The sequence below is a fragment of the Monodelphis domestica genome, chromosome 6 (genome assembly GCF_027887165.1).
Source record: "Monodelphis domestica isolate mMonDom1 chromosome 6, mMonDom1.pri, whole genome shotgun sequence".
Classification (NCBI taxonomy): Eukaryota; Metazoa; Chordata; class Mammalia; order Didelphimorphia; family Didelphidae; genus Monodelphis; species Monodelphis domestica.
Genome location: NC_077232.1, coordinates 190,099,993 through 190,122,581, shown reverse-complemented (window position 1 = coordinate 190,122,581; position 22,589 = coordinate 190,099,993). Strand labels below are relative to the sequence as shown.

Below are 22,589 nucleotides of genomic sequence, written 5' to 3'. Positions count from 1 at the left end.
TGGAGAATGGAAAAATCCGTGGAGAGAAAGCAGGAGGGCAATGAGGCAACAGATGGAGGAAGCATATTCCTCCGCAGGATGTTAATCCCCTCGGAGAAAGCCTCGCTGCCCTGCCCTGGCTATGCCTCCCATTTGCTTTCTCGTGAGGCGCTATTTAGGGTCTCTGGCATTTGTACCCCTCAGTGTTCTTTTCACATGATGGAAGGTTTCACTGTATAACGACACAGAAGGCACTATTTTCAAACATAAAAAGGGGAAGGAGATTGAGGAAAGGAACAGTCAAAAATCTTGTTTAAGTCTACCAGTACTTTGCCCTAGAATAGTCTTTGTCAATTAGGAGTTCCAATGATGGAACTGGAAAGATTAACATCCAAGTTAGTAGACCATAGTTTAGGTTGGCAGATCATTGAAGTGGAGAAACCCGGACCAATTTCACTTGTACTTCTGACAAGCATTAAATTCCGATGTGGTAGATGAGGGAAATTCAAAGATGGATATGTCAGTGGCCCTCCCTGAAGGAACCGGTACTCTTCTAGGGGTGGCCATCAGGGGGAAGTCAAGGGTGCAAACAGTTATGATACAAAAGAGAGGTCTAAGAAAAGTCCTACCAGATATTTGAGGTGGGGAGTCACCTTGGGGCGGGGATTGGGAGCTCAGTGCCTGCTGGTGATAGTGGTAGGATCAGAGAAGGCTTCATAGGGAAGAGAAGAACTTGAAGGGGATCATCTAACTGGCCACCCTGCCACCATATCTAAACTATGTAAGTTTAGATGGAACTATGTTCCTCCTATATTCCATAGAAGTGCTTTGCACAGCTTTCTCCATAATACATCCCTATTACTAACAAGTCCTGAAGTCATAAAATTCTAGTCCTTTAGTAATATGGAAAAATATTCAAAAGGATGTAAAAATCTTTGAAATATTTACAAATATTCAAATGGGAAGGATTTTTTGCTCCTCTGTGTTGAAATTTTTGTTAATAACTTTTAGTTTTGCATTACTTTTCATTATGAGACAACTAGTTAGAGAGCAGATAGAGGTTGAACCTGGAGTCAGAAAGACCTGAGTTTATATCCAGCCATAGGCATTTGCTAGCTGTGTGACCCTGGACAACTCACTTTACCTATATCTGCCTCAGTTTTCTCATTTGTAAAATTTAGATATGCATGTCAATGGTGTAGTGGACAGAACGTCAGATCCGGAGTCAGGAAGATTCATCTTCCTGAGTTCAAATTGAGTCTCAAACACTTACTAGCTCTGTGACCCTGGACAAGTCACTTTATCTCTGTTTGCCTCAGTTCCCTCGTCTGTAAAATGATCTGCAAATGACAAACCAGTCCAGGATCTTTGCCAAAAAAATTCCAAATGGGGTCACTAAGAATTGGACATAACTGAAAACAATTAAACAACAATATAATTTAGGAGGTCTTGGCTCATATTTTGAATTAGTGGATTTTCCATGCTAGTTTTGCCTGTTAATGCCAGTGTGGTATGCTATAGTCAAAGACAGCCAGGAGAACTGGATCCTAATGTTGTGCCCACTTCTAACTTGCTCTCTCTTTCTAGAAAATCCATTTGAACTCTCTGGACCTTGAGAGAAATCTAGATAATTTCATCTCATTTCTAGACAATTCTTCCCATTTCTAGCATTCTATTGTTAAGTATAACCAAGGCTTTTCTTACAACCGCAGGCCACAAAACACTTTAAAAACATCACGTCACAGGTCTAAATCCTCTTTCTTTCTGTAAAACAGATGTTTCATTTATCAGTGTTTGGCAAACAGAAATAAACTTTATTCAAGGTCTTTTAGTAAGAAAGGCATAGCAGGGTGCTCCAGGAGTGTGTTTCTTAGTTGATACCCAAATTACTTTGAAAAATATGGGCTTATAAGTCATTTAAACGTCAAACCCAAAGGACTTTCCTAAATTATTAAAACTTGAGGAGGAAGATAGTAGAATTATTGGAAATTTTAGTATATACTTGGAAACATACCCTTGCTAAGATAAAATACATAATTGTTAAGAGGCATGGCAAATACAACACTGGTCTCAAAGGTAGAGAAATCTATTTGGATCCTGCCTGGGACACTTGGTAGCTGAGCAATTAAATAAAACTATCCTCACCCTCCAGCCCCTCATTCATAAAATGAGGATAAATTAGGTGCTCCCATCTTACAAGGTTGTTGGGAAGATCAAATGAGATGTCAAAGCACTGTGAAAACCTTCAAGTGTTCACTTTTAGATATTATAAGGCAATCTTAAAAAATGGACTCTGAAAATATTATGCAGTTTTATTCCACATTTTGTAGACCTTTTCAATGTTTAGCTCTCACTGAGGTTCAGAAAGTTAGTTACAAAGAACAAGAAAAAACCCCACAAAAAGTCCATTACAATAAAACCCAAGTAAGCTGTTGCACCCATCAGTTGTCCTTCGGATTGGGAGATAAGGAAGTTTGTTCACCTCCATGGAGTCAGGCTCAGCTGTTTTTCTAATCCCACTGAGTTATCTGAATTCATTTGCTCAATCTCTCCTCATATCCAAGGACATCATCCCTTTGTGAAACAGTTGGCTAGGGTTAAGAGTGATCTCTGCTTCCATGGAACAGGATTTGTTTTTCTCTCTGGGAAACTTACCGTCACATCTGTGGATAAGACCTACGACGTTGGTGGTACTGGCACCCTGTTTGAACCAAAAGAAACAACCAGGTTATTTTTCCTATGAAAGTAAAGACTTTCTCATGGGAAGATGACATTAATGACTACTCCACATGCTTTGAATTATTTTTCCAGGACTGTTGATAAATTTGTGAGGGGAACTCAATTTTCCTTGTGAGCAACAAAATGTGTTTACCAGTTGAGGCTGAGATTGGTGGGCAATTTTTGGAAAAGGGCAAAGCTAACTTACCCACCTTTACAAATAAAACTTCTTGATAAATAAAATCATTTCAGATAAATGTATTTCTTAGTGCTCATATATAGAAAATCATTTTATCTATCTATCTATCTATCTATCTATCTATCTATCTATCTATCAATTTTGTCATTCTCTAACTGGTTATATTCAGATACTGGTATAGAGTAACAAAGAATTAATTGCTCTTCAAGTTAAAGGTGGTTACCTACTAGAATGCAAAGCAATTATAATATACTGATCTAACAAAGAATTGGTTAAAACAGGCCTAGAGTATTGTTACAAATCAGTCTTAGAACATGCTAAAAGTTTGAGAGTGTTGTGAGTTGTAAAATGAGTAATTTTGGATATATTAAATTGAAAAGTTTGTGTACAAATAAAACAAATATTGATAAGATTAGAAAGAAAGCAGGAAATTTGGGGAAATTTTTTCTTAGACTCTCAGAGAGAGAGAGGTCTCATATCTCAAATACATAGTGAACTTTGTCAAATTTATGGAAATATGAGCCATTCCCTAATTGATAAGTGAACAAAATATATGAATAGTTTTCAGATAAGAAATGGTACAGATGAAAAAGGCACATGAAAAATGCTCTAAATCACTACTGATTAGGGAAATACAAAACAAAACAATTCTGAGATAATATTTCACACCCATTAGATCAAAATGAGGAATGTTGGAGGGGATGTGGAAAAGTGGGGACTCTAATACTTTGTTGGTGGAACTGCAAACTGATCCAACCATTTTGGAGAGCATTTTGGAATTATGCCCAAAGAGCTATAAAACTGTGTATATCTTCAATGGTATTGCTGGGTCTATTACCCAGACATTAGGGGTGAGGGGTGGAGAAAGAACCTATATGTTCCAAAATATTTTAGTAGCTCTCTTTGTGGTGGCCAAGGACTGAAAAGCAAGGGGACGTCTATCAATTGGGGAATGGCTAAACAAATTGTGGTACGTGATTGTGATGGAATCTTACTGCACCGTAAGAAATAATGTGCAGATTAATGTTTTAAAAACTTGGAAAGAACCACATGAGATAATAAAGACTGAAGCAAGTGGAACCAAGTGAACATTATATACAGCTGCAGATTTAATATTTGAAGAATAACTTGTAAATGTTAACCCTCAGGGAATGAACTGAGAAGGGGAAAGATAAAAGATATAATCTATATATTTTGCCAGATAATGTCTTCCATGGTATGAGGAGGGAGAAGAGGGGTTGAACTAAAAAAAAGGAATATGCTAAAGAAGTGTTTTCCTTATTAATATGGCCCTAAAAATAAAAAATCATAATAGCATTTTATATTTATAAAGCTCTTTCTATACATCATCTCATTTGAGCCTTATACCAAATAAATCAAACCTGTTATTTTTGTTGTATTAATCTTCTACTAAAGTTCTATTCCAATGCCTTTTTGTGGCATAAAGGTTTTTAAAAAGCTCTATTAAGCTGAAAAGTTTTGAGTATTTTTGTCTTGAGAATCCAAAAAGTCTGAGTTGTAAGTTCTGACTATTCAAGGAATATTGATTTCTTCCCCCAAAAGGAAAGAGACGAATTATGTTCATTTACATAGGGGTAAAAGTTGGGGATCTTCCATTAAGATATTAATTAATTAAGATATTAAGAAAGTCAATGACTTTCCCAATAGCATAGATGAAGAGTAGTAGTTTGGCATAGTAGAAGAACATCAGATTCAGAGACAGGAGAACTAAGTGGGAATTCTATGTCTAAAATTTATTTACTGTGTAAACTGGGCAAATTACAAAATTATAGAATATGTGAATTAGAAGGGACTCTAGAAACTTTCTAGTCCTAAAATGATCCTCCTCTACAACAAATGGTAATACATTCTTTACCTGAAGACCCAAAGACTTCCAATGAACTAGGATGCCAATTACTCCTGAAGTAGTAATAAGCCCATTTCCACTTTGTAATATTTCTAATTGTTGAAAGTTTTATTTTGTTTTGTTTTAACGGAACAGAGCTAAGATGGCAGAGAAGGTACATGGATCTGTCTGTTCTCTACCAAATGACTTACCCAAAACTTTGATATAATCCCTCAAAATGAATTCTAGAGTGACAGAACCTTCAAAAGGATGGGTGGAAATAAAATTTTCAGTCCAAGACAACATAGAAGGGGGGAAGCTGGGTAGCTCAATAGATAGAGAGTCAAGTCTAGAGACAGGAGCTCCTAGGTTTAAATCTGGCCTCAAACACTTCCCAGCTGTGTGACCCTGGGCAAGTCACTTGACCCCCATTGCCTAGCCCTTACCACTCTTCTGCCTTGGAACCAATACACAGTATTAACTCTAAGGCAGAGGTAAGGGTTAAAAAAAAAAGACAGCATAGAAGGTTGGCAGGAAGTCTCTGTTGCACTCACCTGGGAATTGAGCACAGTGTGCCAAGGCAGACTCCACTGTGGCAAACCAGCATAGGACTTCGACTAGCTAAATCAGTGGTGATAGTTTCTAGAATTCTCAGCCCAAGCTAGTGAGGCGATTGGCAACTAGTCAGAAGAGGGTCACAGGGATCCTTTTGCCACCTCTGCGTGTAAGACTCTGTTGTTGCATTGCCCATATTCAGATCCAGGTCACAGTCCCAGGGCAAGAAGGAGTACGAGCCCACACTAGTGCTTGTGACCAGAGGGGGAGGAGGGGACCTTGGTTAGGGATGCAGCATGGAAAAGAGTGCTTGTGGTTGCTCACAAGCCAGAGCACTGGCTCTCCTTTCATCATACCACCTTAGAACTGAAAACTTGGAGATTCCCAGAGCTAATTCTAAAGAAAAAAGCTGCCTAAAGAACCTGAAGCTTGGGATATCCCCAGCATCACCCCAGGAACTGAGTCTACCTGTAGCCATTTTGTAAAGTCAGAAGACAATAAAAAGGCTGGAAAATGAGCAAACAACAAAATTTAATGAAGAAAGCTATTTTGGTAACAGGAAAGACTAAAACACAAACTCGGGAAAGACTATGAAGTCAAATTTGCTGCATCCAAAGCCTCTCTCATCCTCCATTCTTTGTCAATAATGATCTATTTCAACTTTTGCTGTTTTTATGGGCTAGCTGGCACAGCTGGTCCTACCAACTGTAGCTATTGATGCTGTAAGGGTCACTGATAAATCCTAAACTCTGGATTGTGGGCTTAGCTGGTGTTTGATTTATAAATCTAGACTATCTGGAGTAGTAATCGGTGCCTAATTCAGTGACTATGGCCATGTGGCTGGTCAGTTGCTTTTGTGCCCCATACTATGGTTCCAAGGAACTATAGAACAAGTACATTTCAATGAGTTTGAGGGTTACAGGAGGGAGTCTAATAGTACTAAGATCTTGTATGGTCAGGGAGGTAATACCTGGGGTAATGTGGGGGGGCAGGGAATAAAAGGTAGGGGAACAGTAAAAGTTAAATAATGAAAATAAGACTGGTAGAAAGAAGGAAAATCTTTTGTTTCTCAATTTTGTCTAAGACTTACCGTGTCTGGACTATGTACAAACCACAGACCCAGCGAAGTTCTAAGACAGATTACTTTACTGTGTCCCAGGCAGCTATCTACCACTGGTTCTCCTATCTTCATTAGAAAATGCAAAAATTACAAGCTTCATGACAATTTGCCCTGATGATCTATAATCCTGCTCCTACCCCCTGCCCAGAGCAAATGACAAAAGTGGCAACTTTCAGGGTAGTGGCAAATTTAAATCTCTCTACTTTCTTGAATACTTTAAACCTGAGTCAATAAATTCAGGGAAGCACTAGCTTGGTACAAAGGGAAGCACATTGGATTCAAAGGATGTAGGTATAAAATGGGATTCTGTCAGTTATTAGCTGTGTAATCTGGCCAATAATTTGACCTCCTTCAGCCTTAGTTTGAGATCATTTCTAGCTCTTAATCTATGATACTCTGCTATGAAATAAGAACACATTAACTTATTGCAGTGAAAGGTATTTATTTAATTAACACATTTTTGGAAAACATTCTCTCACAGAACTTGCATAAATAAATATGGTTCATGGAGTTTGAAACATCAGCTTTTAGCTTGCCTCAGATTTTTCATAACCATATAACATTCCTCCACTTATTTTAATGTTTTTTATGACTAGGCAGAGTTGAAATTTATTATTGATTCTGTTATCCCAATTTTCTTTATGGTAGTTTCTTGAAAAAAATACAAATCAAAAATATAAAATAAAGTTATATGGATGGTATTTAATGGTTTTTTATCATGAATAACTTTCCCAATTTATGTTACACCAATCACCTTTTGGAGGTTTGCTTCCAATATGTGAAGGAAAATTCTAATAACAATGTATAAAAAAATCCATTGTCCCATGTGGAAAGATTTAAAAAATCTGTTGGTTTTTGGAATTACTGTTGTGGAAAGAATGGTCTGATCTTCATAGACATTTTCTTCAATGAGTACCATGACCCCTTCCAATTCATCCACACTACTCCATCGTCTGTACCATGTTTTGCCATATCCCAGCTGTAATGCCCACCCCAATAGTATCTGCCATTTGGGTTAGCTGAGTGACATCTGTTGTACCACCATCCACCACCATCTTCCTTAGAACACTGTTTACTCAAATCTGCAGTTACCCTGAAAAGAGAAATATTAGTAGTTAATAATACATGAATCCTATCAATTACACATATTAAATATAAATCTTATGAAAGAAGGAAAATTCCATGTTCATTTATTCAGTATGAAAAAAAATGTGTCATGTGTCAAAAAGTTTAGATGTAAAATTATTTTCCCATCAAGAAACAATTCTAAGAATTTCCTCCATTTTATAGTAATGACAAAGAAGCATCTGATTTTTAGGTAATATTTTGCATATCCTTTTTTAGCTCACTAAATATGGTAAGAGCATGATCTGGAATCTAAATGATGAGCACTCCAGGTCTGGTGACTTCCTGGAGTGTACTGTTTATTGCTCCTGGGAAGAGAGTGGGAACAAAATTTATAGAATCAAAGCCACAGTGAGTAGTGTTGGCACCTGGATGGAGCCAGATTCATAAAAAAGCCAGAATGAGCCACATAAAGTGGGCCCCGAAGTCAATTTAAAAGACAAATTTAGGGGAAGGAGGTGGAAAGAAGCTGGCATATGAGGTCCTCTGGGGAAAAGACTCCAGGACACTCTGAGGCCAGTGCTAGAGAAGCAATAGAGCCAGGTCAGTTAGGGAGCTTTAACTTTTTATTTTTGCTTCATGCTAATTATTTTCTACACAACTGCTGTCCATCCTCTAGGAATTTCCATGCTCTGGGGTAATATCCCTCTCACTCCATCCTAGTTATGGCTCTGCTGGCAACCTCAAATAGCTTCCCTTACCCTGATGTTAAAATATTCCATAATGCTAGATTCTGCTTTTAACTCTCCCTCTTTTATCCACATGGAAAGGAGTTGCACATGAATTATGCTGCAAAATTATTGTCTACGCATGGCACCAGTTGGTTCTGCCCAGCTTCTCCCCAGCTGTATCTGCTTTAGGGATAAAATAATTCATGGGCAGAGGAATACCCTGGAAGGTTGCTCTATTTAGGCATGTGTGGGATGTTTTCTTTTCTCTAGTTCCTACTATGAGGAAACAGAGATAGATCTTTTTTGTTCCATAATAAAATGGGGCTCTCCCTCATTGTCCTGATGAAGCTAAAGTTTTAAGTTCAGTAAGGGAGTAGCAACCTCATCACTTTGTAAAGGAACAATCAATTGCAGGTCAGTATAGAACTATTTAGGTTACCAGAAAGGTGAGTGCAAGAATTAGGTTATCAGAGATACTGTAACTGTCCATTTATTATAGGAATACCTTCTTAAAGTATCAGAAACCCAAGCTTATGAATGATCCACTATATCCAGAGAATGTGTCGCATTCACCGTTAAGGACTCAGAGGGACATGCTTAGTGCTATATTTCAAAGATGAAATGAAAATGTGGACATACCAGCCATCATTGTCTCTGTCATATGTGCTGAAAAACATGCCATTGTGAATGGTCATGGTCCTGTTCTCTCCCACCAGTTGTGATGCTCCATCCATAAGGGCATTGCCGGCAGTTCCTTTGTATTTGCTAACAGAGATCTGGTACTTGTTTGCTTCATTCTGTACGGTGAATCCTCCATAATGAGCCTTCACCTTATCACCTTTCCAGTCTTCCATTTCAATCAAAAGTTCAGTGGGTCCCATTTTGGTAAAGTGGCTAATTTTATCATTTCCAAGCCAATATTCACCTTTAAGAAAAAAATAAAACACCCCCCCCATTAAAATATTTGAAAACTACCACTGCTCCTACTCCAGCTGATTATAATTTTCCTCCTCCCCTGATTATTTAACTTCTCCAACACTGGCAAACTCACAGTAAATGCCTGACAATTAAGATGCTTTATAAAAGGCCAACCTAATGTTGCAGAGATCAATATTTAAGTAACATTTGATGAGTAGTAAAAATGCTGACAAGCACATATATTCTCTAAATAAAAAAGAAACGTTTTTTTCAAAAGGTCTTTTTCAAAAGGTCTTTGAGTTTAAATGTACCTGGTAAACCACAGTATTTCTTTGCATCTTCATTGATTGCAATATTTCCAAATCCTTTTTTGTATGCATCCCACTTTCTCCCAAAGTCAACACTACCATCTTGACGGTTCTGGATTACTGTCCATCCTTTGATGAGAGAGAAACCAAGATTGTGTTCATTGATTGTTAAAATAATCTTACTTCACAGTCTGTGTGCTTTTTAATTGATATCTAAAGGTCACCATGAGTAGGTGCTCAAACATTCTTGAAAATAATTTAAAAGTTATGCTTAAAACATAATACACACCTAAAAATCAAGCTCCAATCCTTTTAAAATATCAAGTGTACAACTTTACCCAAAGTCTCCAAAAACCCATAGGTATTTTACATCTTTGGGGAAACTGGTATAAAACAAAACAAAGTTTTGTTTTTTAATACCCTTTGTTTTTTAATACCCTTACCTGTTGTCTTAGAATCAATACTGTGTGTTGGTTCTAAGGCAGAAGAATGGTAAGGGTTGGGCAATTAGGGGTTAAGTGACTTGCCCAGGGTCATACAGCTAAGAAGTATCTGAGGCTAGATTTGAACCCAGGACCCCCCATCTCTGGGCCTGACTCTCAATCCACTGAGCCACTCAGCTGTCTGCAAAAACTAAAATTTTGATAAAATTCTTTTTCTTTCTAATAAAATCATCTTATAAGCAAAAATAAAATATTGTAATGATTTCTTTATAATTAGATTCAAAGTAGTAGGTTATAAAATTCTTGAAGAAAGGACAGATATAAGTACATAATTATATAATACTCAGATTATTTTTGACAATAATAGTTGAGATAACATGGAGTAGTGAACAAAATCCTGAATTCAAATTCCTTCTCTGACACTTGCTAACTATGTAACCCAGACAAATCACTTCGTCTTTAAGGGTTTCTTAGACTTATCTGAGTCACAGGTGGATGAGTTGTCATTCTGTAAGTTTAAAACCACTTTGAGGAAATTGCATTTCTTTTGGACATAATGCTAGTAAATATTAAAAATCAGTATTATAGCAATGTTTAAAGAAAAATAAATTTTAAGGTCTTTGGCAAAAGTGAACCGACCTGATCCTACCATTATATCAAAGTTGTACTTAATGATACTTTTCAATTATTTTAAAATGTACTTAATGATAATTTGCAGGGGGCAGCTGGGTAGCTCAGAACCAGGCCTAGAGATGGGAGGTCCTAGGTTCAAATCTGGCCTCAGACACTTCTCAGCTCTGTGACCCTGGGCAAGTCACTTAACCCCCATTGCCTAGCCTGTACCACTCTTCTACCTTGGAACCAATACACAGTAGTGATTCCAAGATGGAAGGTAAGGGTTTAAAAAAAATGATACTTTGCAATTAGAAATTTTACAATATCATAATTATTTAATATATCAACAATTCAGCAAAGCAATTATAATAGTTCAAACTTCTTCAATTCTGAAGTCCAGGTTCCACAAATATTAATGCCATATTATTAATGTAAATGTAGTTTATTAATTATTAATACAATATTATTAATGTAAATGTATTTTATTTCATTATTACTTTGAAAAAATTTCACAGAAGCATGTACTCACCTCCATTTTCTGTCTTCATATCACAATAAACTTTATATGGTTTGGCAAAACCCTCGGGCTGAATGAGATACATTTCAGATGTGTCACCTCCTTTCCTAATAATTTCTTCACACTCTGCAAACATAAAAGCAATCAGGTTATCCAAGGAATTTTGCTATCTTAAGAAAATGTATAACTTTATAATGTCTTGGTAGAGATTATTATATACATTCTGAAAAATTATAAAGGAAAGATATTGGCTTGATTTCACAATACCTTAGCTTATAAATCTTTATCAATAAATATATTAAAAAGAAAAATAAATTTCCTTAGTCATTTGATTTCCCTGAGCCTTTATAAATAAGGGAAATGCTTTATTTATAAAATGAGGGAAGCAGACTAGGTGACCTTTAAGGTCTCTTTTACCTCTAAATCAATAATGCCACAATTCAGTTTTTATTCATAAAGACAATACATCTAGAAGAACAAGTTTTTATTATTTTATTATTTTTATTATTATATTATATTATATATTATATATATTATATTATAGAATAATAATATATATTATTATAATATATATATTATTTTATTATTAAAAAGTGGATATATGTAGTATCTCGGTGAGGTGTTGTCCTCATGGCAACAAATTAACAGCATATCTGTCTTTATGATTTTCAATATTATAATAAGATAAATTTGCCCATAACGTGGGTAATTGTTACCATTGTTGGTATTTAAAAATAATAATATAATACAAGCTAGGGTTGGTGTCATATACCTGCTATCTTTACTACTGGGGGAGAGGAGATTACTTGATTTTGGGAGTTCTGAAGTGTAATAGAAGTAAAGTCAATCAGGTGTTTTCATGAAGTGGGGCACCAAGATAGTAAATCCCCAGGAGAGGAGGGCCATCAAGCTGTGTGAGGACAAGCTGGCCCAAGTCAGGAAAATGGCACAGGTTAAAATTTCCAAGCTGATTGATGTTGAGAATGGGACCATGATTGGCATGGCCAACTTGGGCATGATAGGAAAACTCAGTCTCGTATATGTATGTATGTATGTACAAATATATTTACATGTATGTACACATTTACATATATGTTACATGTATAGGCTAGCTAATTAAATTCCTACTTTAAATAATCCCTTGAAAGTCAAAGCTTTTTTATCTTTTTCAGTCTATAACTTACATCTAAGCTTGTAACAAACATACTACAAACACACACATCTACCATTCTTTCTTCTCTATTCCATATTATTGCCACTGCCTTCATACCCAACTTGCCACAAATGCACCCCATTTCTGTGGCTAGAGATGAGATAACATAACCCCAGATCATCATCGATTGAGGAAAAGTGAGGCTTCCTAAGCTCCTTTGTAGCCTTCTGGTTGTTAAGGGAATGGAAGTTTCTATCAAAGACTAAGGCATGATGCTAGCTATTACCATACCTTTGCCTGAAACCACTGGGATATTACAGCTGACAGAGCATGGGTTGCGGCAGTAGTCCATTTGGGCTGAAACGTCACTTTCTAATTTCTGTATTTTGCTTCTTAGGTTTTCCAGGATTGAGCGAAGTACTCGGAGGTTATTTGGGATATGAGTGTTCACAGTTTCCTGGATATAAATTTGATGCTTTTCCAGTTCAGAGGAAAACCCATTTACTGCATTTTGATTGTCTGTTAAAAGGAAAGAAAGAAAATGATAGGAAAGGCCATTGATTTCCGATTCTAAATACAAGTGCACAAACATTTATTAAGCACTAATGTGCCAGACACTGTGTTACAACATTGAATACACTAAAATCTTGTAGAAGGTGGGTGTAAAGAGACGTGACTAAAACTTGCCCATAAACTTAACCTGGCTTTAGTGTATTACATAGTTGTTACGTTGAATGTTGAGGGGAAGAGAAGTGTCATATATGAATCCATGTAATATTGAGCTTTTATAATAGAGTCATTAGGATTAAGTCTGAATAAAAATGATGATCTGTGAGAATTAGCTGAGGTTTGTCTTTTATTAGGAAACATGGAAAAGGCAGAATGTGTATCTTCAGCCTTAGGATTGCAACCTTCCACATACTGCAGAACTTGGTATATTTCCCCTTTGAAGACGATATATGTAACATCTTCTGAGTTAGAATGGAAATTTTATTTGACTGAGAATAAAATAACATGAAATCAGAAACAAATTCTTTATAGAAAATACCAAGTCTGGCCTCTAATTGGGTATGAGGATGAGATGAAAGGCATATTCATCACAAACTGTGGAATGCTGCTAACAGCTCAGGCAGGATCCCTGAGCAATCAAAGTGCTGATGAAATGAAGTTGTTCTTGCTTTAGAAAACTTACATAATTGTTACTCAATTTTAAGTTACTATAATATCATGTAAACAAACGAAAAGATAAAGTTTGGCATAGCCATTCCTCTAAGGGATGGAAACCAATTTGAAAATTACATGAGAACATAAGTGAAAAGACCTGGAAAGGAGACAAGATACTAGTAACTGGACACAGTAGATGTAAACCTGTCCAGTTCTGTAAAATGGTCAAGAACTACTGATCACTAGTGGAAGGGATCAGAGCATCATCTCCAGACAAATGGTTCTTGGGGCTTAAGTCTGAAACTGGGCTTTGTCAGTTATTTTAAGTCCTTTGGGTGAGTCACTCTCTGGGTTTTAAGTTTCTCTATACCTATGAACATGCTCAACCATCACTGCGTCACAACCTTAATTTTTTTAGTGTGAGATGGAAGAGAAATGGTACTTACCTACTGTTTGCTTCTGTTTTTTGGCCCACAATTCTTTTAAGGTCCCTACGTACTGAAAGCTGGTAGAGGTACTCTGAGAAAGCTCATCGACTTCATTACCCAAATCTCTTACGGTGGTTTTGATATTTCTTTCCTGTTTTACTAATGTGTCTTGTAGCACACATCCTGTTGGACACAACACTCCCTAAAAGAAAAAGATAGGCATTAGAAACCTTCAACATGAATTCAGAAGTTTTTGAAATAAGTCCTTTTATTGAAACAATACAATAAGAGTTCAGTTTTAATCTAGTTATCTTGGTAGTCATTAATTTCATTTTTAGTTAAAAAAATAAAAAAGTCAAACACAAGATTGACCTCATGCAGAGGCAATGTGAAAATATTACCACCATTGCAGACCATTCTCGTTCATCTCCAAAGAAGGGTATTGCTTGGAAATAACAGAAATAAAAACTGTCTTACCATCAAAGCTAATTTTAAGTACTCTCTAAGGAAGTGGCAGATTTTTACCGTATGGACTTGTAAGTCAGGAAGTTAGTCTTAAGTAATGAAAAAATCTTTAGAGTTTTCACATTATATATTTATCCTAAATATGGATAATAGAAATGTACATTTTGGATTTCTCACTTACTAAGGAAATTCAATAGTTGTTGGATAAGAATATGTGGACAAAGAGGCCTCTGCTTCTACACTTTCCTGGTTGCTTTCACCACATGGTACCAGCAGGGTACAATGGTTTAAAAAATATGACCACATGTATGTATAACCCAGATTGAATTGGTTGTCAGCATTGGGAGAGGGGAGGGAAGAAGGAAAGGAAACAATATGGATCATATAACTTCAGAAAACTTGTGTGGAAATTTGTTATTAAAATAAAATAACAAATTTTTAAAAATATGATTACTACTTCTAAGTTTGACTCTTTAAAATATTTTATGCAAAGTAGATATAAAATGAACCCGGAGCAGCTGGGTGGCTCAATGGATTGAGAGGCAGGCCCAGAGACTGTAGGTCCTAGGTTCAAATCTGACCTCAGACACTTCCCAGCTGTGTGACCAAGGCAAGTCACTTAACCCCCCATTGCCTAGCCCTTACCATTCTTCTGCCTTGGAGCCAACACAGTATTGATTTTAAGATGGAAGGTAAGAGTTTAAAAAAATGAATAAATAAAATGAACCCATTAGAATGTTCCATGTTTCCCTGAATAATAACTGATTAGTTTTCTCCTCTCAAGATCACAGAATCTCAGAAGTCATCTAGTCCAAATAGTACTTATACAGATTCCTCTCTACCCTCTCTCCAAGAAGTGGTCACCCATCCCTCCCTTGACAAGAGAGACAGAGACAGAGACAGAGACCCAGGGAGAAAGAGCATCCTACCTCCTAGGGAAGCCTGTTCTAATCTTGGAGAACTCTAATTAGCAGGAAGTTTGTCACTTTAAACCTAAATCCATCTCTAGGACTTCCACCTATTGCTTTGAGCTATGTTCTTTAGGACCAAGCAGAATAAGTCAACTCCTTCTTCAGATGATTACTCTTTTTTTTTTTTCCTAAATTTTATTTTATTTTTCCCAATTACATCTAAAAACAGTTTCAACATTTTTGGTCTCTCCTTCTGCCCCCACCAAAACTCTTCTCCTGCTGAGACAATTATTCTTTAAATACATCTTTATAACAGCCATGCCTCCTTCTCTTTGTTCTTCTCCAGCATATCCATCCCAAGTTTAGTTTCTTCAACGCATCCTCCTAAGGCATACCTATCTCTAAAATCAAGAACAAAGCTTTCTTCATATCATATAAATCTGTGAAAATAAATGTGTATAGGTATAAAAGGCCAGGTTATAAGAGTAAAGACCTTTCAATATATCACAGCAGGAGAAGCTACCATAGATTATTTTCAACTTGCTTTAAAATTTTTTCTTTTTATTATGAACTGAACAAATGACTTTTTCAATATACAAAGAACAGAAGCCTCTATATGAAACTGTAAACTTGCCGTAACATAGTTTTCTTCAGTATGTATGAAACTTAAGCTGGTGGCAATAAAACTTCTGTTCTTTTCTGTTATTCTAAAAATGTTTTATTGAAACTTTCTTCTTTTCCACTTTCTTCTCTCACTCTCCTCTTCCCCTCAGCCAAGTTGGTGTTTTGCTCACTGTGGCAAAACCAGGAAATCCTAAGGACTGAATTCCTGGGTTCCTGCTGTGTTGTGTCACTCAATTACAATTCCTCTTGCAACCCTGAACCAGAAATGAGTACATTTATGGCATTTAATAGTAAAACCAAAGAAATGAAGCAAAACTCTTAATTAATGCGGGTCATGAGGATATTTCTATAGCCCTGAGTCTTCTTCCAAGCATTGACTGTCTTCGTTGGCTATGACCAATTTTGCCAGTGATTTCATTGCACTTACCATATTGGGGTCAGCATGGAGACAGCCTCCAGCATCAGGTGCTTTTCTTTCCAATTTCTTGAGATGAGAAGCCTGAGGTTGGGATGGACGAGCCCGGTACCCTCCTCCACTGATGGGAGGTGGAGCTGGTCTCAAAGTCGGAGTTGCCTCCCATCTTTTATCTAGTGGCCGATGACCCCGAGCACCCACTCCAGGCTTCATGGAACAAGAGAAAGAGAAGATTCATAGTCAGGAGCCATAACATTTTAAACTCGCAAGAGACTTTTAGGGATTGATAGTCTGGTTCAGTGGTTTTTAACGTTGTGTGTGTCAGAGACCCCTTTTGACAATCTGACGAAATTTAGTGACCCCCTTCTCAGAATAATGCTTTTAATTTCCCAAAACAAAATACACAGGGTTACAAAAGGAAACCGATTATATGGGAATACTGGAAAGCCAATTATACTTCTAAAATTGTTTTTTAAGTTTATAGATGACAAGAACTCCTACTCTAATCTAATTAGACCTTTAAAAAAAACTCTCCCTTTGACCCTGTGACTCTCTTAAATTAATATTCTCTCTCTGTCTCCTTGTCTCTCTGTCTCTGTCTCTTTCTCCTCATCCTCTCTGTCTCTCTTTTCCTCTACCTCTACCTCATATCCCTTCTCTATCCAGTTTTGATACAGAGTAGTTTACGTTTCTCCTTATTCTCTGCCCAATTGCTATTCAACCTTTTCCACCCTGGTTTCTGTCTCCACCACAGTCCTGAAACAGTTCTTTTCTAGATCACTACCAACTTCATTAATGCTAAATCCAGTGACCTTTATTCTATCCTCAACCTCTTTATAGCATTCAACCTGAATGAATTTTTCCTTGCTGATAATCTCTTTTCCTTTGGCTTCTCTGACACTACTCTCATGATTCATTCTTTTCCTACTTCTTTTCTGTCTCTTTTTCTGGCTTCTCCATTTTCTCTTGATCCTTAATATAAGAATTTCCCCAGGTTCTTTTTTCTTGGCTCTTTTCTTTTCCATCTTTTCACTGTTGATTTTACCCAGTTCTATTACTTCGGTGATCACTTCTATACTCACGACTCCTCAAAATCTATTTTTCCAGCCCCACCAAACATTCGCCAGAGTTTTGGTCTTATATTTACAACTCCATACTAGGTCACTTCATTTGAATGTTCTACCAGTTCCATAAATTAAATGTGTTGAAAACTGAATTAATCTTTTCCCTCAAATGTGTTCTTCTCTTTAACTGTTCTGTTTCTGTTCAAAGCACTAAAACTCTTTCAGCTACTAAGATTCCTTTCCTCAGTTGTCTTTGACTCTTCTCATTCCCTTATTGCATACATCCAGCCTCTGATTATTCTACTTCTGTAATATTGCTAGCAGATCTCTCTCTTCCTCTGCAATAAACCCTTGTTTTGGGCAATCTTTTCTCCTGGAGATGGCTATAATAACCTCCTCCACGGTTTTCATGGTTCCAGGCAATCCTTTTACATCACTGACTAAATAATCTTCCCAAAGTATCTGATCATGTCACACTCCTCTATTCCAAAACCTCTAGAGGCTCTAATGGAAGGTTTACTGCAGAAAATATTCTGATATTGACATTCAAGGCCCTTCACAATCTTGTTCTAATCTATCTCCTGAATATTATTTTATACTATTTCCTATCTTGTAGTTTGAATTCCAGCCAAAATGTAATTCTTTTTTTTTTTGCACTCTCATTTTGCCCTCTGGGTCTTTGTTCATATTTTTCTAGGCCTTTGTTTATTTTTTTTTAAACCATTATCTTTCATTTTAGAATTAAGCATTGCGTGTAAGGCAAAAGAGCAGTAAGGGGGAGGAAATGAGTGTTAAGTATCTTGCTTGGAGTTATGCAGCTAAGAAGTTTCTGAGGTCAGGTTTGAATTCAGGACCTCCTGTCTCCAAGGCTAAGTGCTCTATCCACTGAGCCATCTAGCTGCCCCTATGCTTTTGTTTATGCCATACCCCAGTCTAGAACAAGATTCCCCTTAAAGGAGAGACAATCATTTTATTTAACTAAAAAAAAAAAAGATTAACTAAGACTTCCTTTATCTTCTTACCATTTATCCATCTATCACTTTTTGTTGAAGCTCATTCTTTCCTTCCTTTACCCTCTCCCTTTCTTCCTCCTTTTTTTCATGCTCCTCTCCTTCAAGAAACCCTTGCTGACAATTCCCTTCAGATTTCTTAGAGAACTTTGTCTGGATTTCCCCTTTGCCCAGAGAGCATGTTCCTTTGTATCATAGTTACTTGTCAACAAGGGTTTCCCTTCGATTCACCTATAAGCTCCTTGAGATCAAGCTCTCTATTATTCTCTTGAATGCCCCGTATAGCCCCTTAACAGTGCTTAATAAATATCTCCTGAATTGACTTTCCTTCTCTTGAAATGGAGGAAACAGGCCTAGAAAATTAAGAGATCAGCTCAAAGTTACGGAGACCAACTGGGCATATAAGTTATTGGAACTGCTCAGTAACTCCTCAGCACAGGAATCAAGCAAGCAGAGTCTCTACCATCAGCAACCTGTATAAATAGTCCCTCCATCTACAAACAGAAAGTGTTTCTAGATACGAAAGCAATGAGACCAACTCTTTACATCTAAAACACTAGAAATCTACCAGTGAGTGGTGGCACAATTCAACAAGGATTGGTATCATTTTGTTGTTCCTTTGTTTCAGTCGTATTTCACCCTTTGGGACCCATTTAGGGTTTTCTTGAGTGGTTTGCCATTTCTTTTTCCAGCTCATTTGACAGACAAGGAATCTGAGGCAAATAGGGTTAATTGACTTGCCTAGGATCACACAACTAGTGTCTGAGGGCACATTTGAACTAAAAAAAGATGAGACTCCAGTTAGTCCTCTATCCACTGCACCACCTAGTGGCCCTTAATGTCAGTTAGCCCACTTTATTTACTAAGTACCCACCCTTGGTTGACCATTCTTTGGAACAGGTTCTATGTATTTAAAATTAGGCTGTCTAAGCCCTGTAAATTCCAACGGTATCAACACAATATATCTATGTATTAAGGTGAAAGTATTAACTATGAATGCCATAATATGTATAACAAGATCAGAAGAGTAATAGAGCACTGCATGTTCTAAAAGTAGCTATTAGAATTCTCAGTCACTGATTTCTTGGCTCTTTTAGTCTACCATCAAAATTGTTTTCCTAAACCATCCCATGGTAGCCAGGATCTGCTTTCACTTAGTTACTTTCTTTGGATCAAAGACCATGATTTTTTTCTTATTTAAAGCAACTCTGAATGTATTCGGCACTTGAAAGTATTTGCTAATTTTGAAAAAGTAATTGTTTCTCAAGGTAATAAAAAAGAAGAAAAATAGAGAACGTCTCAAAATATAGATCAATTCTGTGTCTCTTGGTAGTTCACATCATCCCACAAAAGCATCTTTAAAGATATCAAGTATATCAATTGAATTCATTATATGTTGACCACAGAAGCCATGGAATAGCCACTTCTATAATGCATTTGTGCATGTATTTTTTCAGCACTTTATTCAACAAAACATATTAGGTACTGTATGGAAAAAAAAACTGAGGCAAGAACTCTGCTCTCAAAATAATTAAAAGTCTTGTAGAAAGAAACCGTGTGGCCCTGTTCAAAGCAGTGTGGTAAGATTTATCTAATCAGTTTATAGACTTTGAGTGGGAATAATTTTATGTTTTTATGTTAAAGAAATATTTTATATAGTATAGTGAGATTGAGACAGCAATGGCAGAGTACAAAATAGAGATTTCACAATTATAGCGTCAGTTAATTTAACCATGAATATGACCTAGCTAAATAATACAAGTAAAAAAAAAATTCACTTTGAAGCCTGAACTCCAAATCTTCTATCTCCATGAATCAAATTAATCAGAAAACTGTCTTTTTATAGAATGATGGAGAAAAATTTGGCTCTCCTCCAGATCCTAATGCTCATTCATTAAAGAAGCTTAAAGGAGTCACTTTTTCATCTCTATCACTGATTATCTTCATCTATAAAATAAGGCTAATAAAACCAGTTCTTAAATTTATATCAAGAGGTTTTGTTACAAATGTTATTTTAGCTTTACAAATTCCTTCTAATCTGTTCTTTAATTTTTAAATAAGATAATTTAAGATATGATGCTTAAATGAAATATATTTTTTCAAATAGATCAATTAGACTATTTGCTTCATAATATTCCTTATACCTACAGGGAAACACAATAAGAATTATAGCATTCATTTTCTAATAAGACAGCCTATTTTCTTAAATCACTGCTGATTATTGCAACCACCCCCTTTCTTTCAGTTTCTAAATACTGTTTTTCTTCTTTGACAGGTAAGCTTTTTATATACCCATTGATCACATTTTACCTGCTTCTTGTCCTCAAGTTTTCTGATTTCTATTCTGTACTATTTTCATGATATTTTTCTTGTTTTGTTAATATTAACACACTAAATTTTATATGCAGTAAAACAAGTAAATGACAAACATATAGCTTACCTTTTGTGGATTGTCATCTCCCTAAAGAAAAGAAAAATGAAAAGTCAAAAAAGTTATAATAGAACAGTAAGAAAAAGACCTTCCTTTTACATAAAGAAATTAATTACATTTTCCATGGAAAGTCATAATAAAATTATTCCTCAAATTGATGGTTTAACCAAATTTATAAAATTTGCAATCATGAATTATTTTTAGTTATTATAAAATATACATACATAATTACTATCATCAGAATTTATATTAATTCTGTTACAATAACTATCATTGATATTTTTATAATAACCACCTCTTCATCATAATCGAACTGGGATTTAACTATGGAAACGCAGAGCAGGAGCAGCAAAAGACGTTTCATGGCAGAAGATTTTGAGAGGATCCAAAGAGTAACTACCCTTTGCTAGTGGATCTGAGAGTGAGATCGTCAATCCTATTTATATACACTGGGTAGTTTGGTAGACCTGAGATTAGAACTAGTCAGGTCTCCAGTTAATATTTAATCTCGTTGGTTGAACCATTTAAAACACTTGAGCAATATCTTCCCAGCAACCCATATTTTCTGTCATACCTGATGGCCTCATTTAGATGCCCTACAAAAAGTTCTCTAAATCCTTCAATTTGGAAAGATAAAGGGAAATCCAGGGTTTCCCGAAAACAGTGTGTGTCACTTTCTAGCTATCCTAATCTGGATTCAGGCACATGTGCAGAAAGGAATATGCAAATAGAAAAGTTACAGATTTTCTCCCCAAATGTATACAATTTCACAAATCAACTCCCTGAAGTTTAAGCTATCCATAAGGCAGTGGTTTCAATAGTAAGTTCATTATTTCTATTCTATAAATGTTTATTTTTCAAGGGCTACCTCTTAAGTTTTAAATATCCCTAGTGGATGCCAGAACTAGGTGAGACTTCAGGGTTCATAGTTCATGCCCTTCCCTCCAATTTTACAAATGAGTAAATCCAGGCTGGAGAGTAGAAGTGGGTTAAACAATACCAGTAAGGAATAGAACAAAGATTCTGCACATTGCATTTTTAGCCCCTAATAATGATGCATTACAAATACAATATTTGATTCTTCTACAAGAAAACACACTTCTTAATATTAATCAGCAAATATTATGGAGGGAAAGGTTAAGAGGGTTCTGTTTTCTTTAGAAAATGTCTTATTTTATCCTTTCTTGAAGCAAATGAAAAGGTTCAATATAAAAGCTTAAAGCTTTATGAAATTATATTATTATGAAAATAGCTGGTTGACAACCAGTGCCTAGTTCAAGATAATGATTACAGTAAAAAATTGGTGGAAAATAGGATACATCTGGGATAAATGTTTGCCTTGAGAGCCTTTTAATCTTTTTTTTTTCTAGCTGGCATTATCATGTGTTTTTGTCCATTCCACTTGTCATGGTTCTCACATGGTTCTCACAATAAAAATGATTACCTTGGTGATTTCCAATCAGCCACATCTTTTTTAGTTTTAAATGTTATAATCAGAATTAACAGGTGGTTAGATGGCACATTAACAGATCCTGCACTTTGGAGTTAGGGAGACCTGAGTTTGAATTCTGCCTCAACACTGTGTAAACCTGGACAAGTCATTAAACCTTTCTCAGGTTTAGCTTTCCCATCTGTAAAATTATGTTACAAGGTTATTGTGAAGACCAAATGGGGTAACATATGTAAAGCACTTTGTAAACCTTAAAGCATCATATAAATATTAGCTATTAATTACAGACACAAATCAACAAAAAAGTAAATTACACTAAAATCTAGAAAGTAAAAGTAAATGATGCAGTCTTTATGAAATATTCATATCACATATTACATCACACATATTTAACATCTAAGTTTGTATGTTTATTTTTGTAGGCAATAATACAGGACTTCTCTTGTGGAAGTAGAAAAAG

The 22,589-nt window shown here is 36.0% G+C and overlaps 1 protein-coding gene across 1 annotated transcript; it reads right to left on the bottom strand.

The window, feature by feature from the left end:
- Nucleotides 1-6,839: 6,839 nt before the first annotated feature.
- Nucleotides 6,840-21,114, bottom strand: FGB (fibrinogen beta chain). Its single transcript, XM_001375638.4, has 9 exons — nt 20,975-21,114; nt 20,689-20,709; nt 16,187-16,381; nt 13,778-13,961; nt 12,459-12,686; nt 11,027-11,140; nt 9,443-9,568; nt 8,853-9,138; nt 6,840-7,510 (listed from the first exon to the last, which is right to left on the bottom strand). The coding sequence occupies exons 1-9, from the start codon at nt 21,041-21,043 to the stop codon at nt 7,279-7,281; spliced, it is 1,455 nt and encodes a 484-aa protein (XP_001375675.3). The 5' UTR covers nt 21,044-21,114; the 3' UTR covers nt 6,840-7,278.
- Nucleotides 21,115-22,589: the final 1,475 nt, after the last annotated feature.

Excerpts from the sequence above, each read along its gene's own strand:
- FGB (XM_001375638.4), bottom strand. The coding sequence starts at position 21,043 with ATGAAACGTCTTTTGCTGCTCCTGCTCTGCGTTTCCATAGTTAAATCC. Across the intron at positions 11,141-12,458 it reads CCCAGTGGTTTCAGGCAAAG|AGTGTGAAGAAATTATTAGG; the intron begins GTATGGTAATAG and ends TTATGTTTGCAG. Across the intron at positions 9,139-9,442 it reads GAAATACTGTGGTTTACCAG|GTGAATATTGGCTTGGAAAT; the intron begins GTACATTTAAAC and ends TTTTTCTTAAAG.